The following is a 20,788-nucleotide window of genomic DNA, read 5'->3' as shown; positions in this document are numbered from 1 at the left end:
AGCATGTAGCGGATGGAGAGCTGGCAAAGTATTATTATGATCGTGTGAGGATGAAGTCTACAAAGCCGTTTTCGAGACTATTGAGGCGTGGTTCCTGTATGTGAGTGACTTAAAAAGACACTTAGGATTGTTTATTTTAAGAGGCATTTTGTATTTATTATTACCAGATTTCTCGTAATCTCGTGCCTCGTTTCTTGTTGGATGTCTGTTTGACTGTTGTTCTGTCCGTGTCTCACAGAAAGCCGTGCAACAGCACCGCGATCCGGCGGCCGCTGCGGCCTGGTCAGACTCGCACCGTCTCCTGTCTCGTCAGCGAGAACAACTTCCGCTTCTCGCACGAGACGTTCCGCATGGTGATGAACGCCTACAACGAGCTCGGCAACGCCAGCAGCGACTTCGTCCTGAGCACCTACGAGATCGGTGAGTACGGAGCTGTTCGATCCAGGTGCCCCGTGTCGCCGGGCTGCGGCACCTGTGTCTGTCTGCTGACCGCCGGCCCTCGATCATTGAGTGACAGGTGGGCAGCCGGCCGCCGAGCGACTCCACACCGCACCGGCAGACACTATGGAAAGCGCCATTGAACTGCTGTGTCATCTTGACCGGTTGCTGGAAGCGCTTCATTCTGACATGTGCACTGGGCGTCTGCTGTATAAGCACTGGGCAGGGTGGCACTGCTTCATATGCGTGATGAGACGATAACCCTCGCCGGCACCGGTCATTTTACCATCCGCGATGGGACAAGGGCGGTTACTGTCGGCCTCTTGTTTGAACCTTGTTACGGAGATGGAGCTTCGGAGTAACAGCGGGTGTGCTGTTCTCAATGAGGGGAAGCCAACGGTACTCGATTTTAAGGCCTCATGGAGACAGGTGACCTCTGGGGCTCGGGTTAAACACATGTGGCTCTCCTGATCATAGATACATAAAGTACACGAGGCTGCCATATTGAAATTGACCACAAGGCATACCGAAATGTCAAACATTCCGAGATACCTGAAATCTGACCACAGGTTGAGGTCAGCCGAATCTCCATATGCCTCTAATAATAAAAACCTGGATTGCATCTGGGACACTCATTGGAGGGTTGAATGTCATCGCTGATCCGCGCAATGATACAGGCTCTGCAAGACGATCATTGCTGAATTAAAAAGATCAGGCGTTGTTGCGGTACTGAGCTCAGCCGATGCTGCTTTTGCTGACGATTAATCGCTTGACCATATGCAGTCAGCATCTGCGTCGGTCTCTCGGACATCAGCGGCTGCGAGCCGTACCGATATGATATGACGTCTGTCAGACCTCTGACTGCGGTCCCATGCACACCTCTGACTGCTGTCGACTGCAGTTGGTGCCCACTGCCCGAGTCCGACAGCCGACGGTCGGCCGGTCGGACGGCGGCTGTTTGCGTTGGCCGGCGCCCGATTCGTGAGCGAATCTCAGAAGCGCTGCAGTTCCGAATTTGCCGACTCACCGCACTGAGTGGGAAAGGGGCCTTCAGTGAGGTCTGGAGAACCCGCATGTGGAAGGCAAAGGGAGCACAGCAGCCAGGCGTTGGAGTGCAGTGGCGTCCTTTGGACGGTGCCAGGGACGCAGGCCATATTAGGTTCCGGTGCGCCGGCGCCGCGGGAGGCCGCGTGCCGCCCTGAGTGGTGTTCGGTGTCTCGACCAGGGGCGGCGGTGTAGCAGATGGGTGGACCGACCCATCGGTCTCCGAGCGGGGAGAGGGGAGCTCAACCCACCTCGCATAAAGGTGATGACTTCTGAGCAGATGACTTTGTAGGCTCACCTATGCTATGAGCTCCAGGTACACTTTGCAGTGCAGAGCAAAAGAGCCAGCATGTCTCTAAGCACACAGACATTGTGTCCAAGCAAACGTGTACCGTGGCGTCCAGTACACAGGTCTCAGGAACATGTTTGAAGTGGCACTGTTGCCTAAATCGTCAAAGACATTAAGTTTACGTACCGGATCCGGGTACTTTTCTCCTGAGCATGGTTACGTTATTAACGGTGTGGGCGTGAAACTGTTCAGAAAGCCGTTCAAACTTCATCAAATTCCTTGTTCCGCCGTTGTGATTGAAGGTGGGTTGATGTCCCTGGGATCGGTCCGACTCCCGGCGCTGGTTACAGGGCTCGTCCGCCGACACTGTTCGCGGGTCAGGCCAGGAATTCCCGTCCGACTGAGGGGAGCAGGGGGGCAGGGGGCGTTCTATGAAGGCAGCGCCGGCCGCCGCTGTGCCCACTCAGACTCCTGGGAGCTCTATTTCGGTCGGGCAGCCTCATGTGTACCGCGAACAAGGTGACAGCTTGCGAGGGGAATAGAGGTCGTGCTTTTGGGCCATCTCAATGTCTGCTATACAGCCGACGTTTCATGCTTTTTGTTGTTCGTATTCGCTCTTCGCCTTGAATGTCCCTTTCAGGTACCGGACCTATTCCTCTAATTGTTTTGCGGTACATGAAGCATGAAGGAGCTTATCAGTTCCAGTGCCGGACTAACTCCTTATTCTCGTTACATTCCGCGTTTTTGAGCTGTATTGAATACGGCTTATTTCTGTCGCGGCCTGTGTTCCTGCGATCGTGCATGCAAATGTGAGGAGCTGGTTTCACACGAACATAAAACACCGCCAGTGCGGCCGGTGCTTTCATATCAAACACTGATATCACTCAGACGGGCTGAAAGTGGAGCTGAAACGAAAGAAGCGTAAAACATCAAAATGTGATGACTAAACGTCACCACGTATCCAGTTCTCTACCGTAGGTACCGCTGCCGCCGTCGCCTCCGCCGCAGGCGGCTGCGGCCGGCGACGGTGGCGCCATGTCGTGCAGCGGCCGGCCGGCGAACCAGCCGAGATGCGGTGTCCGTTCTGGGAAGTGTTGTGCCGACTCGGCGCCGCCGCGCGCCGGCCGCCGACGCCGACGACGACGGCGCATGGCCAGCGGCGTCCGTCGCCCCCCCCCCCCATCCCACCGGACCGCGGGGGGCGGGTGGGGGTCAGAACGGGGGCTCGCTGCGCGCGATGGCCGCCCGTGACGTCACGCCGAGCTGACGTCACAGTCGGCGCGAGCTGACGTCGACCAACATCCTGAGAAGAGTTCGGATGGACGGATGGAGGTAAACAGCAGCCAAATGGCAGCTTACGAAGGCATTTCAATGTATGATGAACTGGAAATCGTTCATAAATCGTACTTACGCTCCATGGGTCTCAATTTCCACTTTTTTCATTTCGAAATGCCAAACGCAGGGTATGGCTATGCTTTGACGTCTGGATGATGCAATCAGCAATCTTGGGATGTTTTTACTTCTCTTTGGAGCCATTTTTCCAACCTTTCTTTACTAAGGTGAACTTTTTCTGAGATCGTTATTAGGCATTATGCATTGTGGTGAATAGGATCCAGCCAGTCCACTCCAGTTGTATCTTGCAACCTATGTATATTTCAAGACAGTCTAAGCATTTTCTATCCAATGCGTCCGATGCAGTGTCTCTGGCTGCAGTGTGTCCGAACGCCACTGTAGTACCGTGTGTATCGTCCGCGCGCTGTGGTGTCAAACCGGCGTGCCAGGCCAACACCCCGCGGACCGTGTCTCGGCTCTGCCCGGGCTGGTGGAGCCATACCTCTGCAGGGGCACGTGCCAATGTCAACAGGGCACCGCGGCCGAGGCGGAGCGGGCCGGCCGGTCGGGCCCGCGGCCCGCGGCGCCCGCGATTTGGGTGTGACGCGTGTCCGGAGGCGGCCCTCGTAAAATCTGCAGCGGTGCTCCGGCAGTGCCATTAGCCCGCTGAACGTGGTTATTAGAGTTGACGCGGCCAACTAGCGGAATAGTGGGCATTGCTGGCGTACCGGCCACTGGTGCGCGCTCAGCCAGCACAGTTAGCCGGACACAGGCCATTGATTTTAGCGTGCAGTGACCGTGAGTCATTCAACAACTCGGCCAGTTGTGGACTATGGTTAGCGGATGTGGGTGCAGAATATGGCGGACTTCATTCATCAGAGCGCACTGCGGCACGTGGAGTCGCTCCATGGCTGACTGACTGACTGATTGACTGAGTGCGGCGCATTCTCCGGGCTCGGTGGCAGGCCGTCGAGTTATGGGCGGCCGTGGGTGCGCCGGCGGGGTCAGAATGGCCACTGGAGCTTATTGCTGTGCTGTCGCGACGCTAATGTAGCTACGATCGAGTTGCGGGTCACCCGGCCCGGGCCGACGAGCTCCCAAGTGTAAACAATGTGTGTTGCGGTTGAGCTGGCAGCCAATGGGAGGCCGGGTGATGTGGTACAGGCACTCGAGGGGCGGGGCGACAATCAGTCAGCAGTTTCACATTCTACCGCCAGGGTGCAAGATTGTTTGTCACCCCTGTGTTTACAGCGATGAAGAGATTCGGCTCCTGATGATCTCATTCGAATTGTTGATCATCATGCTGTGGTTTGTTGCGTAGTTAATCCAGTTGATTTAGATATGCTTGTCTTTAATGATTCTGCTCATCATGGACGATGCGTTTCTAGTTGATCGAGGTCGTAATCGCTTTATCAATTTTTTTTTGTACCTTTGAGTCGACATGTCGAGCTCCTTTTTTAATAAGGATGTTTTCACCTTCCGATCAGGCGACTGGTTGAGATTCCAATAATTTTGAAATATTATTTTCTGTATCGAACAGGATTCAGGCCGATTATGATGGCCGACGGCGTCACTGAGACACAAATGTCAGCTCGTCGCGCTGTCACCAGTGTCACCCAGCTGTCACCCCCCGTGACGCTACATGCCTGGGGCGCCAGCGAGCGGCTCCCATTGGCAGCCGAGGCGCCCGGTTTACACCGGGAGACCGGCGGCCGGGCTGGCGGCGGCCTTCCCGGCTGGTCTATTTCCAGCGGCGGTTAAACGCCCGCCGAGAGACGTCGCCGGCTGACGTCACGCCGCCGCTGGCATGACGCGCTGCCCCCCTCACCCCACCGGGGCTGCCCCCGGGCTCTGTTCCCTCTGCGACACCCTCCGGAGCTGCGGGCTGCTGTGGGATACTCCTGGCCCACACCGGTGTGCGTGCGGTGGAGCTGCAGGGGTTGCGGCCCGCCGCGGCGGCGCCGCTGCAGCCGCGGCCTTCCTGACGGTACTGCGGCGGTGACCGGGCGGGCGACCGAGCCAAGATGGCCGCCGCGCCTGCCCGCCTGACGCGCCGGGTCAATATCGTTGCGCCGTGCCGCCGAGAGCGCTCGGCGCCGGCGTGCACTCTGCACAGACATTCACAAAACGGGCGGCCGGGCCGCGACGGCTACTGATGACTGATTATGTGCAGTTGGCACGGACGTAACGTCGCCATTCATAGTGAACCGTTTGGCATTTTGTCTAGGTGATACGTGAGATCTGCTTCGTTTGGTAAACTGCAGTCCTGAGTAACAACTGATGCGCGAGACTAAACCGCCAGAAGTCAGGGCAGTGTGGTCGTTGATTTACAAGCACTTTTTTAAATTGTGTTCTTGACTCTTCAACCTATACATTCTTATGAGATTCCTGGTCAAGACTAGGCACTAGTTAGTTTGGATCTGATACAATGTCTGCAATGCCTACCATACGATCTACGACACCTGTAGTACGGCTGTGGCACCTGCCTTGTGACCTGCTGCACGGCCCCCGACATCAACCGTTCTCGGAGGGGGCGGGGGCACTGTTGGCCCATGGCCGCGACCCGGGCGGCCCCGTGAAGCGTCTGAAACCGGTCCCGGTCGGGCCGAGCTCGGCCGGCTCCTGCTTGAGTCATCAGTTCGCGCTAGTGGTCCGGCTCGGCTCTGCTCGGCGCTGGCGACTCGGCGCTGCGCGGCGCGCGCGCACACACTGGCTGCCGCCGCCGGCCCGTTTCGCTGAACGCCGGCTGCGGCGGTCGTTCGGCGAACGCTACTCTGGCGAGCTGCGCACGCGCGCGCAAGGCCGGCGCCAGCAGAGGCCACCTGGTGGACGATAGAGCGACTGTGCGCCCGAGAGCCGCCGCATCGGCCGCTGCATCTGCGCCGGCGTGAGCGGGTCAGCAGAAACATCTCCTGTGGGGCGCCGATGGGATTTAATGCGTTGTTGAAGAGGCATTAATGCGCCGGGGGTTATTTCAATGCACTGGAGAGCCGATGGAGCTGATGGCGCCGCTTTCACTGACCGGACCGTCGTCACAAATGACATCATGCCATGTCGCGGGCCGGAGGGACAAGCCGCGCACGCCAGCCGGGACACGGGCGGTGCTGGTGCGTGGGTCGCGTGCCGGCGGACTGTTGACTCGGGCTGTTGGGGTAGTGCGGGGGCTGGCGCCGGACCGGGGGCTGACAGAGGGCTGACCGGGGCGTACCGCGCACGGCGCACGGCTCAGAGCGCGGCTCACAGGCCGCCGGATCAGGGGCGGCCGAACCGGTCCGGCGGATCACGTCATGCGGTCCGGCGCACACCGCCGCCGCCGCCGCCGCACCACTTTCCTGGTCGGCCGCCACAGGTGTGTTTGTGTGCTGTGCTGGCTGGTAGAGCTGGCGGCGAGTAATGCCACCAGCCGGACCGGAGCCGTAAACCGGGGGTGGGCTCAGCCGGCCGGCACCGAAATACCGGACGGGTAGATGATGATCGGTCCGCTGATTCCGGAGATACGCTTCTGACGTCTGACGTCTGTTGACTGTCGATCGCCCCTAAAAATCACGTGTTCACAGCTGGCGGGAGGTTAAGCAGGGCTGCTCTTGTTTCATTAGGTCATTGAGTACTAACTGTACCTTTTGTCTTTTCAGTGCGCCCGGCGCCTCCCGTCCGCGTATGGGGCACCAACCTAACCACCAGCTCTGTGCGGCTGCGGGCCGAGATCGGACACCCGATGGCCAGCTTTCCGAGGCCGATCGACTTCTCCGTCGAGTACACCTCTCGCTGGAACCAGACGCCTCAGGTGAGCGATGGGCACGGACTCCTGGACTGCTGGTCCGTCTGTCGGCGTAGCAGGGTTCACCGTCCAAGAATGACTTGGGCTGGGAAAGGGATGGAGTTTTATAGCGAAGAGTGACTTTCAGAATAGTCCATGCTATTAAGCTCTTTCTTTTTAAGTTGCCTAATCATTCTTGTCCTCATTCTTGTTTACTCTTGCCATGCTTTTCGCCGTTTCGCCTGTGTTTTTATCCTTCTTATTTGCGTTTCTTGATGTGTTTTCTTTTTCTTGTCACTGTTTCTTCAGTCCTTGTTTATTCTGGCTCCCACTCGCTTCACCACACCTTGGCTCTCGTCATCAGAACCTCCCCTGCCCTTTTTACCACCTTCACAGCCGGTGGACGCGTCGGCCATGCAGTTCATGCACAACTCGAAGCACACCAAGGGCCGGAACACGACCAACGACACACTTGTGTCCGGCCTCCTGCCCAACACAGACTACCGGTTCGCGGTACGCATGCGGAGCAGTATGGCGGACGTGGTGACTTACCCAGACCTCTGGTCGCCGCCGCTGGAGACCGTGCTGCGCACTCAGGCCACCGGTGAGAGACTGGGAGGACGTACGGGTGGACAGGGACTTTACCTCATGCTTATGGATCGGGGCGAGGGTCATGCGCACGACGATTTATGTGAATCGTGGTGAGGATCGCCTTCATGGTAATGCAAGTGGAATGTTTTGAAACAATACAGCCTATAGGTTACCATTTTTGCATTATTTTTACATAAATCCCAGGGTGCTATACTAATGATAAAAATATATGACTATTGCAACGTTTGCCCATCGCTGACTGCTCCTTCCCTCCGCCGCTCTGCAGTGCCGGCCGCCTCTCCGCGCACCACGCTGGGCTCGTTCGACCTAGTGGGCCGCGCCACGTCCCGCACCGTCTACGTCTACTGGCAACAGATCGAGGCACAGCAGCAGAACGGTCCCCAGTTCCGCTACTGTGCCGTCCGGCTGCGGCCGGGCCGCGCCGCCGCCTCTCCCGACAACACGACGAACGCGTACGCGCTGTTCCGCGACCTGGACCTGGGCCGGCACGAATTCAGCATCGCGGCGTGCAACTCGGAGGGCAAGTCGGCCGAGCCGGCCACCCTGGTGGTACCCGAACAGGAGGACGGTGAGTTTCGGGGATACCCTGCTTGTGCTGTTACCTCACGATGGGACGGGGTTTCCGGTTGTCTGTGACAGTCGGTGTATCACGATGGAGTGCAGGTACTCGGGTCAGTTGGTCGTGACAAACCATTTGCTTTGAAAACTCAAAAACAAAACGGTAAACCTTTTCTTAACTTACAGTCCTATCAAATTTTCAAAGACTTTCTTTGAAAAATGCGGTCGTTTCTGACACTGTGCTTTATCGATACTGCGTTTCACAGCTATTATGTCCGTTGGTATGTATCCCGTCGACCGAATGGCCGGCAAGTTGTGTCCCTCCGTCAACCCGCCGTCACAATCTGACCCTCTATGTTGTGCGTTCTGCAGTGCTGCCGCGTCCCCACCCGGTCACCCTTGTGGCGGAGGCGCCCGGCAGCTACACACTGGCCTGGGAACAGAAGGCAGACACACCCGTCGATAACTACACCCTGTTCTGGTGTCAACACATGCGCGACAGGCCCTTCCAGTGCGAGGTGAGACCACGATGGGCATTGACTGTGGCGTGTTTTGGTTTTACCACCACCGTTTTCCAACCCTTTACGTACCTATGTATATAGAACATGTTCTATTTTGCCACTTAATGACGCTTGGTTAGGATTCTTGCACACATGGATATCCTGATAGGAATGATAATGAATTATTTATTGTGGATTGTGGCTTGTGGATTTTCGGTCATTTGTCCTCGGCAACGGACAAAATTCGTCTGTATTTGTTGATGAGGTAGTTGTTCACGGTCAAAGTGTAACGTGAAAGGTATGTTTTGTTCCTTTTCTGTTGTGGTATTATGATCTAATGCGCAGTTAGGGAATATACCGTCTAAGCCAAGTGCTTTTGTACAGAAAAGTGCACCATGAGCTCCAGTTTCGAAACGTTAATCTTTTCCTGGGTCTAAATTTGTTGTGTTTGTATGTAGTTTTGTTGGCGCTCAAAATACGGTTGACGTAGTGTCGAGGGAGTGGTAAAGAACGTCATTGCGGGTCCCTTCATGTGCAGACTTTGCTGTGTCAGCCGATTGTACTTCTGTCATGCGCAGTGGCAGGCTGTTGTCCTGTTATATGTGTAATTGTGCTATGCTATGATGTGACATCCGGCGCGTATGTGATATATCTGCAGTGCCGGCTGATATTCTATGCGATACACTATGCTGTGCTGTGACTGACATCTCCCATCTTCCCTCCCAGGGCCAGCTGAACTGGACGGTGGTGGACGGCTCTCTGCGGAACCACTCGCTGCGCCTGCCGGCCACCGCCGAGTACCAGTTCGCCGTGGCGGCCAACCGCGGCGCCGCCAGCAGCGGCATGGTCTGGTCGCGCTGCGTGCTGCTCGCCAGTGGAGGTGAGAAAACGCCCGAGACGCAGAGAGGCGCCAGACATGCAGACATGTGTCATCGGCATCAATCTTTGACACTGAACAGCATGGGCTGGCTATGAGACACGCTGTTTTCTGATTATGTTCTCGGTTCTTGGTGTGCTCATTCCCTATTCAGCAGCCCCTTTGTCTCTGGTTGTTCTCATACATGCTTCCGCCTACTGGGTGCTTGGAAATTGAAGTTATTTATGTATGCCGTTAGCGGCTGTGATATCGCCTAAACGACTACGAACAATGAACTGTTTCGGGAATCATTCTCTTCATAAGGAATGTAAGGGCAGCGTTCGGTAACCAACTCTGCCCCTGCCCTGTGTCCTCAGAGCGCACTCAGCAACTGGACAGTGTATCGGTACAGAGTCGCGGCGCCACCGAGATGACCCTGACCTGGCCCGACTACTGTCCTAGTCTGGCCATGGACGGAGTCTCCTACAAGGTCTACTACTGCGCCTCTTACGAGGGCCAGTGTCTGCCTGGTGAGTTGAGAGTGCACGGAGACGACCGGTGGCAGGTCTTGAAGGAGGGTTTCAGCTCAAGGCTGAGGTGCATGGCTGCTGTGGTGCGCCTGATTTTGAATGCGTTCAATTTCTGTTGCCCGTCGTCTGAGCTGTTGGTGTTCGGGTTTCATGTTGTCCGTAATGTGTGTCGCTGCGCTGTATGTCCCTCCTCTGACCGGCTCTCTCCCGTGTTTGTGCCCAGGCGCGGCCGGCGAGGAGCAGTCGGTGGTGCATCCGGCCGGCGAGCGGCGCTCCACGGTCCGCGTGCCCGGCCTGGCGCCCTACACCGAGTACCGACTGCAGGTGGCAGTACTCTCCGGCGCTGTGGAGGGACAGAGGAGCCACCCGCCCGTGGTGGACCGAACACTGTCGGCCCGGCCCGAGCCGCCCACAATCACACAGGTCAGTGAGGTGTCACGCGGTTGTCGCCCCTGGTGTAACGTGTAATACGAGGATCAGTACATGTTATAAACACGATCTACCTTGTAGATGTAACCAAACACGGTGTACTAGTGCTGCTGTATAATTTCGACTGTGTTGCGCCTCTACCCCAGCTAGTGTCCTTTAGCGGATCACTGACCGTCCCCCTCTCGTCTCTTCACTCAGGTATCAGCGCTCAACTCTAGCGCCGTGCACGTATCGTGGGCGGCCCCGGCCCGGCCCAACGGCCAGCTCACCCAGTACCAGCTGAAGCAGATCGAACCTGCCGGCGGCGACACCGTCTCCCTGCCGGCCAGCACCAAGGCGCACACGGTGGTCGGCCTCCAGCCGTACCGGCGCTACACGTTCCGACTGACCGTCTGCAACAAGGCCGACTGCTCGGCGTGGTCGGCGGCCGTGTCGGGCCGCACGCTGGCCGGCCGGCCGGGCCACATGGAGCCGCCGCGCACCCAGCTGCTGAACGCGTCGGCCGTGCGCGTCAGCTGGCGGCCGCCCACCGTGCCCGGAGGCCCGCGGCCCGTCTACACACTGCGCACTGTGTCAGAGCGGCGCGGAGTGAACACGACCACCGACCAGACGCTGCTCTACTCGGCCACAGACGGTCAGTGCCATCCCCGACCGATAAAAGGTGTTTGCTTTCTGTCCATTTTTGAACTGAAGAATTACTTTCTAAGTTTTGCCTGAATCTTTGTATAACAATGACCAGACATGTGCTTGGATCCGAGAGCTGGATCTATGATCTCAGTGGATCTCTCGACAAAATAGAGGGGTTGGATCTATGATCCGAGTGGATCTCTCGACAAAATTCAGGGGTTGGATCTATGATCTGAATGGGTCTCTCGACAAAATTTAAGGGTCGGATCTATGATCTCTGTGGATCCAGCGGGCAAAAATTTGTGGAGGACCTATGATCTGTATGGATCTCACGACAACATGTAGCCAATGAAACCCTTATCCTACATAATTGTACGCCTTACAGTGCAATACAATTGAGAATTATCACTTGTGGACATGGTTATTGGTTAAGACCACTTGTGATCATTAGGTATCATCATTAAATTTGAATTTAAATAAACAACATTTGTACTACATTTAAAATAAACCAAGTACATGCATATTGCTACTTTTTGTGACCAATTGTAACTTTTTCATGACAGCACTGATGACAGTCTTATCAACAAGCTACAGCCACTTTAATTCAAAGAACAAACAGTACAGACAGATGCAGTGGCAGCAGGGCACTGCAGATTTTCATTTTGGTCCCATTCTTCCTGCAACGCCAGTAGGGCTAATGCTAAAATGCCAAAATCTATGGGGGGCACTGTACCCTGGTGCCACCCCCCCCCCCCTCCCCTGTTCTGCCGCCTATGGACAGATGTTAGGAAATCAAACCTGGAAGCCAAATAGGTCAGTTTTGTTAAAAATAATCCAGCATTCCACTTCTGCCAGGTATGAAATCCCAATCCAGAATGTTCATATGAGCTATTAGTATGTGCAACACAATTTCGATTTAGTAAGAATAGCAACCAACCTCTAATACTTTCCTAATAAAATTACAAGCTCAAAAATGGCATCAACTTCTTCAGATTACCTACTTTTGGCCACTTTTGGCATCGTGCCACACGTGTGGTGCCATGCTGTGCTTTTGTTATGAGAGAGCCTTCCAAAAAAAGACAAACGAAATTCGCAGCTCACGTTTTGGTAATATGGTTTTATTACGTCATTATCGTTAAACCAATGAAAAATCTTAATTTGACCAAGCCCGTAATGATTCCAAAAGATTCCCCGTAATAGGCCCTTTTAACTAATGACGTAAGATATTGTTATTTTTTTGAAAAATGAATAAAATAAAGATGCAAGGCGCACACCGCTCAGGGCCATATAATACCGTTTCAGCTTACGTTTACGTCATTAAATTCAACGCTACAAAGATGATATTCACAAACGTATCGTAAAATTATGTGAGGCAGAAAAAATGAACATTCTTTTAAAAAAAGCTCCAGACTTTTGAACTTCCAGTTTGATTTTTTATTTATTTCATTATACTCGAAGGTAGAACGCCTAGCTCATTTGTTATTTGAAATGACGTCACGAGTTCAATTTAGATACTGAATATTCATTTTACGGTAAATATCCAAGGCCATTACAATTGATATTTCGCTTCCCATCGCTTCCGCAGGCTGTTGAATATTTTTATACTTTTGTTTATATCTCAGTTTATTTTATCAAATATTTCTTTCAATAGATTGAAATACCTTTACCTAACCAAGCCACATGTGTCAGTATCATCTTTTATTGTTTATCAATCAAATGTGGTAGCTGGAAACTTGAAAGCCTCATGGTTGTCTAATGCAAGATCAATGAGATTGTCTTATCAATATCATTATGTAGATTCTAACATGAATTGTGATGTGGTAGGTACCTAGTTATGTATTGTTCATTAGTCATTACTTTGACTTACCTCTATGTTAATTGTTAATGCAAACTTTTCTGTTGGTATGTGAACTGTGAACAATCTTCATGTCACTCAATTCTCTTAAGTTGTGACCATCATGACTCATGAGCCTCCTTTATTTTGTATTCTGTATAATGTAACTGGATGCCTTTACTAAATATGGTCTTTGTATAAGATTGTTTGTTTCTAACCATACTTTGGTATTCATAACTTCTTATGAAAGAAAGTTGTTAACATTTTGAGCACCTATGAGCTATGATCCCAATGGATCTCACGACAAAATTGGGGAGCCAGATCTATGATCCGAGTGGATCTAGCGACAAAATTTAAGGGTCAGATCTATGATCCCAGTAGATCTCTCGACAAAATTGAGGGGTTGGATCTATGATCTGAATGGATCTCGGATCGGGATCCATGGGATCGGATCTCAGATCCATTTTTCCGGATCCAAGCACATGTCTGACAATGACATTTTTATGCAAGTGTTCAATGTTCATCAAACTTCACATCTGACTGAGCCTCCCATCTCCCCGCAGGCGGTCGCCTGGTGGCCGAGCTGGCCGTGCCCGAGTGCGAGCCCGGCTCCAGTCAGCGCCACCTGTTCGCCATCCGGGCGTCGGTGACGGTGTCGCCCGCCGGCCGGCTGGACGGCCCCTGGTCGCCGCTGACTGAGCAGCAGTGTGTGCTCGTCTCCGACTGGCCCACAGCCACCATTGTCGGCGTGGTGGTGGGCGGGGCGCTGCTCATGATGTTTGTCGTGCTGCTCTTCTTCCTGCTGTGCCACCGCACCAAGCGGAAGCTGAGCGAGATGCGGAACCTGGGTGTGAACATGCCGGCTGGTCTGGACCGGCCGGAGAAGGCGCACGGCTTCCCGGGCGGCCCGGACAGCGGCTACGGCCGGCTGGTGAGCCAGAGCAGTGGCACCACGGACAGGACGGCCGCCTCCGTCTCCGGTCAGCCGGTGAGTGGCGGGATACGGAGTGTAGAGCCTGACAGGATGGGAGGGTGAGAGATAGAGCCTGACGGGATGGGACAGAGTGGAACGAGTGCACGGAGGGGCTGACATGGGGGCAAGGAGGCGGCAAAATTATCGTAATGCTGGTCAGAATATGATTGAGTTCTTAGTAGCTGTGTGGCTGGATTATATACCAACATATCTGTCCCGGCCTGTGGTAATGTGTCCGTCTCCCCGGTTCTAGTGGTACCCATGTTTCCGAGTCTCCGGTTCCCATGTACCCGTATGACCTTCAGTGTCCGTGTTTGTTCCTGTGTGACTGACCCGGTGCGACCGTTCCAGCTGCTTCAGGAGGACCTGACTCGCGAGGAGTGTGACGGTGAGGGTAGCGAGCTCACCCCGGCCGTCAACACGGACAGCAACAGCTGCTCGTCGAGCGCCACCAACTACACTGACTCGGGCGCCGAGTGTGACAAGGTACGGACGACGCAGGGGGCCGTGGGTGGGGCGCAGGGGAAGCGGAGGCGTGGTGATGTTACCAATGCATGACTGTCGTGGATGTTATCGTCGGTAGAAGTTATGTCGAGGTAATATGTCATCAAATGCTCGCTGACAGGTGTTTCAGGTAGTTGGTTGCAGCTTTAATAGATGTCGATAAAATTGTCCTTGGTCTGACTGCGTTATTTGTTCGTCAGGTGGCCTCGTCACCGACCTACAGCAAGTTCCGCTGGCCGGTGCCGGCGGCGCCTCCCAAGCCGCAGCTGGCGCCGTACGTGCAGGCGGCCGGGCCGGAGCTGCCGGGCGCTGCGGCCGCGGCTGGCTCGGCGCCGCCCTACACCAAGTTCTCGCCGTACGTCGACGCCAAGGCTATCCAGGCGCTGGTGGCGCGCGGCAGGAGCATGGAGTCGCTGCCGGCCGGCGAGCCGAGCGGCGACCTGTCGCGCTCCGAGCCGGACCTGAGCGGCGCGGCCGCCGGCCCGCCGCCGCCCTACTCCCAGATCGGCCACCGCTCCAGTACCGGCTACGTCAGCATGCCCCCCGAGGACGGCCTGCCGGCGGCGGCGCGGCTCGGCAGCCCGCCGCCGGCTGCCGGCTGCGCCAAACCGTGCCCAGCCGCCGCCGACAAATCGGCCGAGCGGAACGCGTACGTGGCGCTGGGTCCGCCGCCGCAGCCGTCCTCGGTGACCGGCTTCCCGCCGTACGTGCTGGCCGGACCGCCGCCGGGCGAGGCGCCGCCGGCGGTGGGCGGCTGCAGTCCGGCGCACGCCGCCGCCGCCGCCGCCGCTGCCAGCATGTCGGTACCGACGGGCACTGCCGGCGCGCCGCCCACCTGGGCCAGCGCGCGCCTGGCGGACGGCGCGCCCGAGGTGAGCTCCGGCTACGTGCAGCACGACAAGATGCACCCGCAGATGGAGCTGCATGAGCTGGCCGCCGGCGCCGCCACGGCCGAGAGCCTGGCCGCCACCGAGCCGGTGCTGTCGCCGAAAAAACTGCCCACCGTGGCCACCGCGCGCGACCCCTACTGTCGTGTAGTGACGTCGCACCAGGGCGCGCCCGACCTGGGTCCCAACGTGTCGATGGTGTGAGCGGCCGGCGCCGCCGGCGCGCCGCGCACAGACCAGTACAAAGCGCGCGGCGCCGCTCGCCGCCAAATCAGGGTGTGCTGTCGGAGGGCAGACGGCGACGCACTGCGCGCCAACCGCCCCACATTGTGATATGTCCTGTATTTGCTTGTTGTTACCGATATGGCTCGTGCGCGTGCCGGCTGGCTAGCTTCGTTACTGTTCTATGCAGCTGTCGGCCGCACCAGTGTCGGGCCCGCTGCGCTGTACATAGTCACACCGCGCGCGCGTGTGTGTATGTGTATGTATGTGTGTGTGTGGAGAGTGGCTGCGGACGGGCGAGTGTGCGCCGCGCAGACACTCCCCAGTACGGGTTCCCGCCAATGAGAGATGACGAGAGCTGAGAAATTATATGATGTTGGCGATAGAGCTGTGCGCGCTGTAGGCGGGACGCGGGCTCTATTTTTGCTACTGGCGGAGCGCGCAGAGAGTGGGTGGACGGACGGGCCGCGCGGCCCACAAGGACCGACGTCTCTAGTCGTCTCTGGGTGTTGTGATCGCCCGCTGTGCTGTCGGGCCGCGCCGCGCCGCGCCGCCTCGCACCGTCACTGTGCGCGCCACCAGGCGCCTAACGCTGGGGCGCTCGCTGTCGATACGATTAACGCTACTCAATGGTTCCCAATAAATACCCATTTTGGGCGGGCGTACGCCAAGCGCGTGAGAGAAACGGCAGAACACAGTTACTGAATGAGTAACAAGGTTACCTTCAAGGCAAACAACACCGGACGGAAACACCGATTTACTCTCATTGCACAAGAACATCGTACGTTGATATGAAATCCTCGGAGCGGCGAGGATGCGATGGGCCAGTCGCGGGTAATCTACACGTTAAGTCTGTCTGCAAGTCTGCTTAAAATGTGACTCCATCTTGATAACAATCGAATGCTCATTACCTACGCCACGATTTATATTTCAGCAAATGATCTGAATGGTGTAGAGGACATAACACATTTCCTTACCGTCTACTCCTCGTGGAAACTCGACATGAGCCAGACTGTGAGTGCAATTATAAATTACGTAACCCGAAAGCCCCGAGGACACATGATGCCCTTTTATGATTCTAGCAAACCACTCGATGCAACGTTGTTATGTTACCTGATCAGAAATTATACAGGCATTGCCGGAAACGATGCGGCCGCGTCGATCGGTCATTGATCGGATCGCTCGCAGCGCGGGCTGCCCCGTAATGCGCCACTGGGGTCGTTCCAGCGACCCTGGCACAGCTGAGGTCCCGGGTCCATGGCGCGGGGAGTATTGGTCTAGAACTGGGCCCCAGAGACTGGGAAACGAGATTCCATCCGACGGGCACGGCTGGCATTGGCACTTTATTAAAGGCAATTAAACAAATGAAGCATTCTTGCGCGGCGGGAACAAAGGAGATGATTTCACCCATAACGTTTCGGCTCCGCTTCTACAGAAGAAACTAAACAGGCGACCGAACATCTCAGAGGAGACGTATAATGTGCTAAGTGCTAAGGTTGCATGGTTGCCCTATAGGATAATTATTTTCTTTTGTGCGAACTGCGAATGTATACATACCGGTCGCACGCCAGACAAATCGTAGGTTGAGGTATAGCTCCTCCGGTGTAAAATTGGCTCGCTCTGCGCAAGGGTGTCGCAGCGATAGCAGTGCTCGCGCAATAACATACGACAATAACTAGTCTACAAAGAACCGACCCGGAACTGAGGGCTTTCAGGAAAACATTCCAAGAGAAAAAATGCCTTCAAAGGGTGTTGCACCTCGTGCAGTCATTCCAGAACTAAAAGCGCTTCTCGGGTGTACGTTGACGAAATGCGACATTGCGACATATAAACGGATAAACAGCCTGAAACTGCTGCCAGCAACGCATTAGGAGTCGTTATTTAGCGGGTGAAAATGCTACAACATAATCGGTCACCAGCCTCACAAGTTTCGAGTGTTAGCTGCAGGATTACTGTTGTCTATTCGTGGTAAAGTTATCCTTCGTCTGGCTTACACCCTGAAGATTTGACACCATAATTAAAAGATGTCCTTGTAGGTTTATCGCATTTCCTTACATGCCTTGTCTGCCGGAACACTTCTCTCGACCTTTTTATCTTTAGGCAAGTTGAGACCGATTATTGGCAATATCAAAGTAAAAATGGACAGCAGCAATCCAAAGAAGCGAGAGATCGGCAAACCAGTCTCAGATGGAACCATCGCAGTGCCTGTGTGTCATCGTGGGATGAGTTAACGTTCGAAAGCCCCGAATCGCCGCTAACGACGTTCATCATCCGATCTCGTCCGCTGCCCGACAGTCTACCACTCGACCACTGCACACAAACACTCGTGTATCCGAGTAATGAGCATGTTTATTCGAGGCATCCGGGCGACCGTCTACATTGGCCAGAGCAGCGCCAGAAAACCACCCACACCACGCATCACTGAGCGGGCGGGCCACCAGCCCGTCCGCGCGCGGCGCCGACCTCTCGGCACCCCCCGAGAGACCACACGTTCGCCCCACACAGCCGCAGCCAGCCCTCGCGGCACACAGTCCACCCGCGCCATGGATACCCCGAGCGTAGCCGTCCGACCGGCCGCACACTGCGCCCACACAACGAGCACCCCTAGCTGCCCGCACACGGCGGCAATCACACCGCTACAATCATCACACATTGCGCACAATCATCGGCGAAAGAACAGCCGCAATCAGTCCAACAGCGGAGAGATATGTTGAAACCACATCATCAAAATAGTGAACATACACCAATAAGCCAGTCCACCGTACGAAAGTAGATCCAAGATATGAAAGTACCGTATGTAAGATTCACTAACCAGCGTCACAACACAGGCCCGGCGAGTGGCGCCAGGGGGAAGAGATTCGGGCAGTGCGCGACCTCACACCTCTGTGCCCATCCAGGATACGATCTGCAGTTTGACCTTATTGCGTGCCTGCTTCAGGAGGCTGACTGCCTCGGCGTGCCGGACTCCCTCCAGCGTGTGGCCGTCCACCGCCAGTAGACGGTCACCGCAGCGCAGCCTCCCCTCCACGGCGGCCGGGGAGTTCTGGACGACAAACAGCACGTGGATGGGGTCCCGCGTGCCGCCGTCACAGCCGCCGACAATACTGAAGCCGAGGGAGCCAGTGGCGCTGCGCGAGAGATCTATACCGCGCGGGTAGCACAGGCACCTGGAGCACACAAATAACACGGTCAGGAGCGCACAGAACACACACAGTGGTCCAGTCGGAGCCACTCTGGAGAGTAAACAGAGGAGACGACAGTGGACAACGGTAGAAACAGAGCAAACATTGGTCGAATGGCCATTGGCCAGCGACAGCGAACAAACGAACCAAACTCCCTCCCATAGTAAACACGGGACACCACACGACGTCCCACACAGTGAGGGAACGTCGGACCACTAAGGCACGTCCCACGCGGTGCAAGTCTATGCAACACGTCCCGGCAATCTCACCTGGGCAGCGTCTGCCAATAGGTCCAGCTGGGGATGAATTTGGCCGGCCCCCGCGACGTCTCGGGCCCCTCGAGCACGCTGAGCGTCACGCCGGGCAGTTCGGCGGTGGATTTGAGCGCGGCCACCGCCTGCGCGTGCGTCAGACCGACCAGACTGCGACCGTTCACCGACAGCAGGATGTCGCCCTTCTGTAGGGTGCACAGGGTGGAGTGGGGCGTCAGAGCGGCCCGCAGCGGAGAGCACCACAGGGGGAGATACAGGGACAAACGCAGTGCATTGAAAAACGGCGCCAAACTTACCTACCATGGATCGACGGAGCCTAACGGCAGTCGTGCCTACCTACTAAAATACCTACTATAACACGCTGCAAATTCAGGGCGCTTCGCAGATCTAATCATAGAATATCCAGCGAGAGACTAGCGTCTGGGGCCGGGGTTTCACAATCCCGCAGAATCTTGATGGGCTGACATTTACAGCCATTACGGACTTCGTGCCGGTTTATAACAAGGGGCGCGAGCACGAGCGCGCGCCATGAGAGCTGCAGCACACGTATTTGGCAAAAAGATGACATCGCCCGACATACTGGAACTGATATGGATGCGCCGTGAATGCAAATAACTGAACATCAGATAAACTCATAGCAATCTTCAATTTAGTTCGTATTCCTTTCACGCAGCTCCCTTGTGACGAATTCAACAATGGACTTGGAATTGGTCTCTGATTTCGGGAAACTGTCAGAATGACGGATGTCTTCAATCTATTCAAATGTACGCTGACGAATGTTTCCAATTTATCCAAGAGCAAGATTATTGATCCGAACGAGCTAATTAGGCGTGCGACTTGTAAGTCAGATGAAACTGCCGTCTTATTGCATGAATTCACACCATGGTGGCAGCATGTTTAGCGTTTATACAGCTTAAGCAATGCAGTAAATAAATTTATGTGGCGATAGTGTACACGCCAAGCAACATAAAGGCTTCTCACGACAGGCCGACAATGAAAACAACTGTAAGTTCAAGTAATCAAACACAAGAATGAGGCTGACATGAAATTCTACAGAGTGGTAGAGCGGAAGTTATTGTCTCGTCCTTCAGATCCTCGCACATTGCACACCAGTTCCCAAGGAGAACTTACACTAAGCTCGGAGTGCGCAGTCGGGCACACAAGCCATACAAGCGAGTAGGGGCATTCATACTAACTTTAACAATCTGAGGTCATTTGTCTCAAGCTCAGCTTACCGAGTGTTGAGTCCTATATCTATCACCAACCCAACATGTCAACATGCCAAACATGTGGCTGAATAGTGAATAAAGCACTTCTCAACTTGATTGCAATTTAGATTTAGTTCCCAGGTTCGGCACTCAACCGGCAAACAATAGATTAAGTATCTAACTAAACCTGAAGCATCCCAAAACAACACAGCCCACATGCAAATCAACAACTCAGCAAAGCCTAGAGCACTGACAAATATACCTACCAATAAAAGAAACAGACCACATCGTGGTGATGCATAAATGCGGCCTCAAATCCGACCCATAAAATCCCTCACGTTCTATTCCTCATTGTTTCGCTCCTGCCGATTTGCCCGCTACTAACCTTTATCTGTTTTGATTTGCCGACCGGTCCCTGGTGGTTGATATTGGCGATGTAGATGGGCGTATCGCCCTCAATGCAGTGGATGCCGCCGCCGATCCGCAGGCCCAGGCTCTCCTTGGCCACCTGAAAGGAGAGATGAAAGAGAGGGGGAGCGTGAAGAGAGGTGAACGAAGAGGGTTTTGATTGCCACAGGCTTTCCGCTTTATCCGGTTTCACTGGTAAAGCGGGAACCCTGACCAGTCTGAAGCTTTCAAAATATGAAAATATGAAAATAAACATTTCAAGTTGTGAAATGAAGACTGAAAGAAAGAACGAAAAGACGGGAACTGCCTCAGCTGCTTTCTGCACA

The 20,788-nt window shown here is 55.0% G+C and overlaps 2 protein-coding genes across 7 annotated transcripts in view; one reads left to right on the top strand and one right to left on the bottom strand.

The window, feature by feature from the left end:
- LOC122379778 (cytokine receptor-like) overlaps window positions 1-16,057 on the top strand; it is a 40,113-nt gene extending 24,056 nt beyond the window's left edge. For all 3 annotated transcript variants that reach the window (XM_043362252.1, XM_043362254.1, XM_043362253.1), the window contains exons 6-17: window positions 239-420; window positions 6,736-6,887; window positions 7,257-7,464; window positions 7,738-8,040; window positions 8,403-8,548; window positions 9,257-9,410; window positions 9,764-9,916; window positions 10,140-10,339; window positions 10,544-10,979; window positions 13,370-13,794; window positions 14,131-14,265; window positions 14,484-16,057. In XM_043362252.1, coding sequence (XP_043218187.1) covers window positions 239-420; window positions 6,736-6,887; window positions 7,257-7,464; window positions 7,738-8,040; window positions 8,403-8,548; window positions 9,257-9,410; window positions 9,764-9,916; window positions 10,140-10,339; window positions 10,544-10,979; window positions 13,370-13,794; window positions 14,131-14,265; window positions 14,484-15,374 — 3,385 coding nt within the window. In that variant the 3' untranslated portion in view covers window positions 15,375-16,057. The remainder of the gene's footprint in view (window positions 1-238; window positions 421-6,735; window positions 6,888-7,256; window positions 7,465-7,737; window positions 8,041-8,402; window positions 8,549-9,256; window positions 9,411-9,763; window positions 9,917-10,139; window positions 10,340-10,543; window positions 10,980-13,369; window positions 13,795-14,130; window positions 14,266-14,483) is intronic.
- Window positions 16,058-17,721: 1,664 nt separating this feature from the next.
- The window catches only part of LOC122379815 (ligand of Numb protein X 2-like), a 43,143-nt gene continuing 40,076 nt past the window's right edge, over window positions 17,722-20,788 (bottom strand). For all 4 annotated transcript variants that reach the window (XM_043362332.1, XM_043362328.1, XM_043362329.1 and 1 more), the window contains 3 exons: window positions 20,440-20,562; window positions 18,844-19,031; window positions 17,722-18,559 (listed from right to left, as the gene is read on the bottom strand). In XM_043362332.1, the coding sequence (XP_043218267.1) occupies window positions 18,268-18,559; window positions 18,844-19,031; window positions 20,440-20,562 (603 nt within the window). In that variant the 3' untranslated portion in view covers window positions 17,722-18,267. The remainder of the gene's footprint in view (window positions 18,560-18,843; window positions 19,032-20,439; window positions 20,563-20,788) is intronic.

Source organism: Amphibalanus amphitrite, unplaced genomic scaffold, assembly GCF_019059575.1.
Source record: "Amphibalanus amphitrite isolate SeventyFive unplaced genomic scaffold, NRLGWU_Aamphi_draft 000084F_arrow, whole genome shotgun sequence".
Lineage (NCBI taxonomy): Eukaryota > Metazoa > Arthropoda > Thecostraca > Balanomorpha > Balanidae > Amphibalanus > Amphibalanus amphitrite.
This window is presented reverse-complemented; position numbering and strand designations above follow the sequence as displayed.